This window comes from Nicotiana sylvestris, chromosome 11, assembly GCF_000393655.2.
Source record: "Nicotiana sylvestris chromosome 11, ASM39365v2, whole genome shotgun sequence".
NCBI lineage: Eukaryota > Viridiplantae > Streptophyta > Magnoliopsida > Solanales > Solanaceae > Nicotiana > Nicotiana sylvestris.
Genome location: NC_091067.1, coordinates 18480646 through 18489517, shown reverse-complemented (window position 1 = coordinate 18489517; position 8872 = coordinate 18480646). Strand labels below are relative to the sequence as shown.

The 8872-nt window shown below is 36.8% G+C and overlaps 1 protein-coding gene across 2 annotated transcripts; it reads right to left on the bottom strand.

Moving 5' to 3' along the window:
- Positions 1–975: 975 nt before the first annotated feature.
- On the bottom strand, positions 976–7551 carry LOC104227422 (putative chloride channel-like protein CLC-g). 2 transcript variants are annotated; one of them, XM_009779666.2, is made up of 7 exons: positions 7250–7551; positions 5575–5775; positions 4984–5161; positions 4160–4422; positions 3058–3327; positions 1827–2955; positions 976–1316 (listed from the first exon to the last, which is right to left on the bottom strand). In XM_009779666.2, exons 1-7 carry the CDS (start codon positions 7438–7440, stop codon positions 1182–1184), a joined length of 2367 nt encoding a protein of 788 aa, XP_009777968.1. In that variant the 5' UTR covers positions 7441–7551; the 3' UTR covers positions 976–1181. The 2 variants fall into 2 exon arrangements, with proteins under 2 accessions (XP_009777968.1, XP_009777969.1); XM_009779667.2 differs by having other exon boundaries at positions 5575–5767; positions 7250–7543.
- Positions 7552–8872: the final 1321 nt, after the last annotated feature.

Below are 8872 nucleotides of genomic sequence, written 5' to 3'. Positions count from 1 at the left end.
AGGCCGAGATACTCGTTGTTATGATGTCTTATGAATACGACCACGGCTTAGTCGACCCCTCGCCATTCCTTTTAATGTTGATCCACGTGTGATTAGATTTTGACCCATGCACTACTAATGTCTTTTTAAGATACTGTGGAAGATCGTGAGTTAACTAGGAGAGGGACAAGAAAACGAGAAAAAGAAAACAGCTACCGTGCGATTCACCCTCTTATTGTACCTACCCAGCGCCAATATGAATTAGCAGGGCAGATAAGCCTGGCATACCAGGCACTGAGCTTTGCATATAGGATGGTGAAACCCAAAATAAAAATGAAAAGCAAAAATAAAAATAAAAATTGATCCATGGTTCGGAAGAATGAATAACTTTCTCACTGAGTTTTGTGTGCTCTCCTTGAATGTTTTATCAGATTGTTGGTTCAAACATTGAACAAGTGTGAACCTCAGAGCCAACATTTCCAGGGAGCCCGTTTTAGCAATTGGAACTGCGGTGATATATGTATTTCAGAAATGCATAGTGCAATCATCATAATATGAAAACGAACAATTGTTTAATATTCAGCATAAGCACCACAAAGGTCTACCTACTCCCACAAAAATTAAGATAACCTTCTTGAGCCGATGGTCTATCGGAAACAACATTTCTACTTTCTAGGTAGGGATAAGGTCTACTTTCTAGGAAGGGATAAGGTCTGCATACACACTATCCTCAAGACCCTACTTGTGGAATTATACTGGGTTTGTTGTTCTTTTTCTCGACAAACATATAGAACTTCAAATCAGGATCTTTGGGGGGGGGGGGGTAGCTGGGTAGGTGAAGTCTCACCCTGCAAAAGGTTTAACCCGCCCCACCCCGCTTAGCATTTTTCTCTATTTTTAAGAGACTGTTAAGTCTGTTAGCGGATGGTAGCCTGAAGAGAAAAAATGGAACACCATTGCTTCGTTTGCAATGTAGAATCAAAGGGAAAAAGAGCATGACAAAAATGAAAGCATTTATTCATAACTGAATTGATTGATAGAAGCTACATAAATACAGAATCCGTCTAAAGAAGACCCTTAGGATCTTTGATTTGACAAGGAAACTATGGAACAAAAATTATAGCACTTAGCATCTTGCAGCCATGTTGTACAGCTCTATTCACATACCTCAGCAGGACTGTTTTAGAAGTCTGATGTAATCGCTAAAATAATTTAACCAAGGGAGGTAACTTGAACCTTAATCTTTTCCACTTGCTCTTAGCCAAGGATGGATGCAAGCTTAGCACATGCTCTGGCATGAAATCATGCCTTGTAATAATACCCACAACAGGTACTCTCTGCAAACAAGAGAACAACAATTTCTAAACGCAGTCAAAGAAGATGAATATACGGTCACTGGGAGAATAAATAGAAGACATGATCTACGAAACATATTTCCCTCCAAGAAGTAACACTTGCATTATCAACATGGTGGATGAAATAGGAATAGTAAATTAAGATTTAACAATTAGGCAACTGTTAAAACTTCATCCCATGAGAAGAGGACGTTAATGTTGACGGAAGCAAGAAACAAACAAGATGTAGAAAGAAAAAGAAAACTAGGAACTTAAAGACCAGAAGTGTTTCATATCAAATACCTGAAAAAGCACAAGGTGTTGGTGAAAGAATGCATTCATGAATGAATATAAACAGGTACCGAAGTCATAAACTAATGCACAGATAGATACTTCAGGTTATGCTAATGCATCTTTTATTGACTGCTGAATTATTTTTAGGAACAAGATATAGCTTCCAAGAAGATCATCAAAAAAGAATTTGCAAGAGAAAAGATGAGAAACAGTTCTTACCCCAGAAACCTTGGGTATTACCAGCAGATGCCTTAAACCAACTTCCCGGAAGAGCACAAGAGCCTTCGCCAAGGACATAGTCTCTACAACAGTGTAGGGTGAAGTGTTACAAAAAGGATGCAGATCTATAAACATATCCATCTCTTCATCTGTCAATTGTATATTTTCCACTCTGTCTCCATGGTCTAAACCCTTCTTTGCAAAATCATCAGCTGAAAAGTGGTTAAAGGCATCGGATCCAGCAGGTACAGGATCTCGAATAAATGCTTTTTTCTTTAGCAATTCAACGAGATGTGCACGAAGTATCAAACCAAATAGAACTGGTGAATGGGAAAGTGGGGGCTCATCCACCACCGGGAAACCATTATGCCCTGTAGTTTTGAGGACATGAACTATGTTGCCAACTTTCTCAATGCCACTGAAGAGCTGGAGTGGGCCTGTGACCACATCACACACTGCCAGTTGTCTCAAATAAGGTTCAGCATGACTTTCCAAGTAAGGGAAACCCTTCAACCTCATTATGAGATCATATATATTCCCATTAAATGTATCAGCTACAGTTTTGGATATAAGAAGAACTAGCATCATTAGAGGCAGCAAGAGGAGGTCATTAGTCAACTCTAGGATAATTACGCATAACGAAACTGTCATTCTCATAGAACCCCCAAGAAGGGCAGCTGAACCTAAAACAGCAAACAGGCCATGGTTAAGAGTCGAGTGCGAACCAAACATCATCCCAATAAATCGACCATAAGCAGCACCTGTCACAATGACAGGCACAAAGAGACCTGCCGGTGCGACTATCCCATAACTAAAGATGCTCAGGAAAAAACAGGTGATAAAGAAAATTAGCATCGAGAGATGGTGAAACTCAGCATCAGTATCCTTGCTGAACAGGTTTTTGATTGCATCATCATTTGTGTTGAAAAATAGACTGGCAAGATCATTGTAGTGACCTGGAGGACATTGAAACTTCTTATAGTTACCATTCCGTCCAATTGTGGGGCAAGGTTCTGATGTATCTGAAGGGCAAGGGCGGCAAGACGCCAACCATGGTAATCCAAATAGAAGACAAGATGTGAAGATGGAGATTGCAAGAGCTAGAACTATTTTATAAGCAGCTCCTCTCCTGAAACCCAAAAAAAAAAAGGAGCGACATGAATATTTTGAACTTTATCATGCCTTGAAGAAAAAAGAATATGAAAAGCTAAAAGTCAAAGCAAGATCATACTCGTTAATTCGGTTATAAATCCGCAGAACCCTATCCTGTAAAAAGTTGTATAAACTTCCCCATATGCCTCCAAAAACTGCTAGAAAAAGAACAGGAGGCACATCCCAGATATGATATGCGCTATTAGCTGACGTGACATCGAACATTATGAGACCTCCTTTACCAAAGAGTCCACATTTTCCACTCAAACAAACATCAATCAAAGCCCGAAGCACAATTGCAACCACAGCCGTAGTGAAAAAGGCTCTCCACAAGAGAGCACTTCTCCACCTGCATCACAAAGGAAGTGCTTACAATGTCAAAAACAAAAGGGAATCCACACAGAAGTATGAGAATTATATTAATTCTCAACAAGATCACTTCTCAAAAAACAATATATACATACTTAAATACTACAGCTACATTTCCTAGTTGAAGATCTATATTTGAATCAACTCATGTAGATGTCAAAGCAATTAACATAATACTAAAAATACTAGCTCTTAAAAAGAATCAATGCAGATGTTTGGTAATCAAACTTGGCTAATATCAGGTAATATACAGTTGCATCAAGTAAAATCTGAGCATATTCAAATTCCCCAATAAGACCGCTTTCCATCACAGAGGAAGTAAATGCAGTGTGTTGGGTGCTGGGGTGTATTAGGGAGTCTTATGCATAGTTAAGTGGAAAAAATAGATATTCAGATAAAACAAACAAATCTAAGGTATAATGATTAAGGCTTCTCTCTCTCATAATTGTCAATCTAGGATATTTTGCAAGTCCATATCCTCTCCCACAGTCTCAACCTGAGAATTCCAAAGCTCATGCACGACATCTTTTGTTGAAGAGCTACAATAACTGCTTCAGGGTATTCCATCCTTTAGATATAAATTATAACTTAAAAGAGAAAGTGGAAGCCACCAACTATAAGGCAATCCCAAAAAGCCATATTTGTTGGATGCTGAAGTCCAAATATCGACATCATGCATAATATCAACCATACAAGAGAGAAAATCTACTATAATCTTAGTAACACAAATATAGCGATAAGGACTATTATCTCCCAGAAACCTTTTGGTCTAGCAAGAATCAGATAAAGCATGTACACTTTTTTAAATATACCAAGATGCCATTTCTTCTAGAGCGAACAACAGACCACCAACAGGAGCTCGAAAAGCAGCAGCCATCCCAGCAGCTGATCCACATGTTACGAGATCTCGTCGATCTCTATCGTTTTTAAAATACTTCAGCCATTTCCAAGTCAATCCATACTTCTTTGAACCGCCTTGACCCATTAGTGCTGCAATACAAGCACCTGTGTGAACCATGGGACCTGCTTTTCCAATTACAAGAGATCCTGATACGGCAGAAATGCTGCCAACAATCTGTTCATTAAAGTTTCATGTAAGAACATTTATGAAGCATAGGATGAGGAGGAAAAAATGTATGTATCCCTCGGGCTAAGCATGAACAGAATTCTCTTTCAAATAACAATCACCTAGCTTCATCTGATGCTAGTGCTGGAAATTAACATCAAGGCCTGGATGTTTCTTAGGGAGCTCTAGATTTCACATTACAAAGAAGTTGCTTTGTGTCCAAACAAGTTGCTCTGCTATCTAAACCTCGTAAAAACCTAAAACTCATCCAAAATCACTTAAGAGCATTCGTGAAAATATTATTTCCATAAACCAGAATCTGTCTCGCCTTAAAAGTGCAAATAAAAGTAATGCCCTCCTCTCTGAGCTCACTTATGTAGTATGAAATGCAAATCCACATATGAGATTAATTGATCAACCATGCAATTCTCATAATCCACAACTCATGCAATCATTCCCCAACATATAATCCACCACCAACCCAGAACTGAAACATTAGTAGATAAATGCAAAAACTGGATAACGAAAAAAAGGGCATTCAAATGAAAAAGCAATTTAAGGTCACTTTACCTTGACAAACAAAGTTCTCAGAGAAAATATTGCTGGTGCATCTACACCATTCAAGTAAGCCTTAACTTCAGGTATACCTGAACCAGCAGCCTCTGGTGCGATAAAAGCGGTAATTAGGCCGGCAAATAATGTCAAACCAAAATTGGAAGATGCAAATACAAGAAAAGCCGTTGTATACCTGTTCCAATATTTCACAAATCATTCACCTCAAAACACATATTCATAAAAGAAAATCAAATATTTTCTATTTTTAAATATAACAGAAATCATAAATATTCCACTCCACAAACTTAGAACACAGAACAGGGTTATTTCCCATATTCCATAGTTAAACCCCAGAAACACATATAAAAGTATTTATATGAACATCATATTCCAGTCAGTAACTTAAAAGAACAACAGGGTTAATATCAGGCTTGTGTAAGCAATTTGTTATATTTTTGAAGTATAAGAACTTCAACTGAGATGAAATAGCAGCAGATATCAGTCATTGGCAGGGGAATATTGTATTATATCAATAAATAATCTCAACATACAATCAAAGCCATAGGTGGGTATTAAATGAAAAGTTATGAATGAAAGAGAAGTTACCTTCTCGCTAGCATCATATTAGAGGTAACCACAAATTTCGTTCCAGCAATATTCTCAACAGCAAGATTGTTACAGAAACCAACAAGGCCGACAAGCAATCCAATGAAAAAGCACATCATCCATTTCATGAATATGTACTGCAATGTCTGAATCTTCTCTCCCCTCCTCCAGTCTTGCTTGAAATAATCATTCTCTGAGATTCTTCAACCAGACAATCATCATTATTAGGCTTCATTTATTTGCCAAACTAATCATAGAAAGGGAAAGAAAGAGGAAGCATTTCCACAAAAAATAGAAAGAAACTGGAATTAAAAACAGTCTTTATTTTGGGGTCAATGAAGTGGGGCGAGAACCATTAGATTTTAGGTTCAAATCCCAGTGGAGACAAAAACAAAACATTAGGTGATTTCTTCCAATCTGTCCAAACCTTAGTGGGCAGGGTTACCCGATAGTTTTGTTGGTGGGAGGTAGTAGGTATTGGGTAGAAGTAGTCGAGGTGCACGGAGCTGGCTGGGCACTACCGACATAAAAAAAAAACAGTCTTTATTTTGCAAGCTCCAACTATATCTTTTTTTTATAAGGTAAAGTTTTATTCGAAAACAGTACCAAGATAGTACGTGAGCAAATACAAAAGGTAGGACTTGTTTTACATAACATAATCAGAGATTCTAACAAGTTAAGCATATCATTCAAATTCAAAGCTAAATTCCCTTCCATCCGATAGTACAAATTCTGCATACATCTATATTTAACGACAGAGAGCATCTCTTTTTTATCTTCAGAACATCTCCTATTTTTTTCAATCCATATAATCCAGGAAATGCACAGAGGCATAGACATCCAAACCTTCTTGTGAAATCTGCCAGTATAATATGTCTTCCAAATGTATCTTCCTTACCATATCCAATTTCCTTTTTGCTATACCAAACAAATCTTTGATGTAAATACTCTTACAAATTTGGCTGAATACAATAATAATAATAAGCAAATATATCAAATATCTAATCCAAATTATTGTACTAGACTTCCAAAACTCAAAGAATATAGATGAGTCTTAAGCTAGTATATAGTTTTTTTTTTTCACCACAAATACAAGGACTTGTTAGAGTAAAAAGATCTTTTTTTATGATAACCGAGAAGTTCCCAGGGCCAGCGGCACATGATTCGAGACTCGGGCGACCACAGGCTTTTGTCACATCGCGTGCTCTTACCACTAGACCACAACCTTGGGCACAAAGTAAAGAGTGATCTTTTTTTTTTTTCTTTTTGTGAACTGTGGAATTGTTCTTTCCTATCTCTCATATTCTCCCAAACTCCTGGTTACATACCGAAACTCTAACCAATGATGCATACAACTCGAAATTTTCTAAGCATAGAACTATGGAATTGGACCCCTAAAAAACTGAATTTTCCACAATATAGTCAGTAGAACTGTAGATACAGACATAATTAGAATAGCTATTGAAACAAAAAGGAGTACTAAAGCAACTTAAAATTCACGAATAACGACACTCGAACGAACATGTATACTTCGTGTATGCTATTGCAAATTACACACACATTACAACATACATACATACATACATACATACATACATACATATATAACCAGGTACACCGTACGCGCACACACACACACGGAGATAATTTAGTAATTTAGAAGAAGGAGACAGACTCGTAATCGAGGCTTTCGATTGGGCAGACATTTGAGCCGACGATGGCGACCTGAGAAGTGGTGTTGGATGCTGATCGACGGAGGCCGTTGAGCAGTAGTGGCCGAGTGAGGGACTCCTCGTCTGCCTCCGTCTCCGGCGACGGCGCCGTTCCCGGTAAACCATTTGGAGCTGGAGAGATGAGTAGGGACATAGGTATGGGGTACGGGTAGGGGTAAGGGTAGGGGGTGGGTGATTCAGGTAGTTGGTGTTTGATGGCAGTTACGGAAGAAGCAGAAGAGATGAAGTTGGGATAGTATATTTATATCAGTTCCCAAAGAGACAAAAGGATTTATATCTCCTAGTAGTGTTTGGACAATATTTAGTTAAATTGGAAAAAAATCTATTTAGAAAAATTAAGTTTTTTTCTCCAACCATTTGAAGTTAAGTTGAAGTTTTTGAAAATTATTTTTATAGAAATTTATTATAAATTAAAGGTGAATTTAAAATTTAAATTGGATGGGTTTCGTTTTTAAAGTTTCTAGAAGCCAATTAATTGGAAAAATATCAATTCAATAAATACATAATATAATACATCGGAAATATTCTATTTTAATATAAAATCATTTTCATGAAATCACGTGGTTTATCACGATTTACGAGTCATATTAATTAATAAAATCAACAATTTCACACGTTTTATCATTTCTGCTATAACGCCTTCCTTTCTATTTTTGTCGCGCTTCTCATCTATAATCTTTTTCCTTTTGTCCTCCAGAATTATGTTGCACGCCAGTGAACTTCTCTATATATGAGGGAAGTTTCTTAGTTGCAATTTTCGTGATAATTACAAGACGATAATTTCCTGAATGAGGAAGTTTCGTTTCGTTTAGGAGCTTAAGTAAAGAATATTTTAGTTTGTTAACTCAAGTATAAAAGAGAAAATGAGAGTTGAACAGTGACTCGTTCGAAGGAGAGCCTTGGATGAACGATACAGTTATATCTGTTTGACATATAGTTCACGAGTTCGCACCGTGAAAACAGTCACTAATACTTATATTATGGTAGGTTGTCTATATTATATCTCTTGGGTGAGAATCTTTGATGGAGACCTTACATGAATGCGGGATACATTGTGTTTTTTAACGGTGACACATTAATAAAGTTATTGTTTTAATATATTCCAGTGGTATATGATTCAATTATTGTCAAATCCTATCTTTTTCTGCTATGAACCACGCAATCCAAAGAAAAAATGTTTATAGTATATAATATTGAAAGAGAAGATCATTGTCGCATAGCTGTGCGTTGGAATATGATTGATTAGGATGGAGACAGTTTGTGGTTTAAATATTTTGCGAGTGAGAGACGAATTAGGATTTAAACTTTAAATTATTTTATTACTAAACACATATTATAATTTGTTAATAAGTTTATAATTTATTATTTATTAAAATTTTAATAGCTTTTCAGATATATATTTATATTTCAGTGTTTAAAATATTAAAACTCAATTGAACCCATAGAAAACGTATGGGGGAGCTCGGTGCATTTGCATCTATACCCGCTTTTTGGTTCACGTTTTAACTTGTACTCCCTTTGGAAAAAAAAATTGCAAGCGTACCCACTTTTTCGCGTAACTTCAA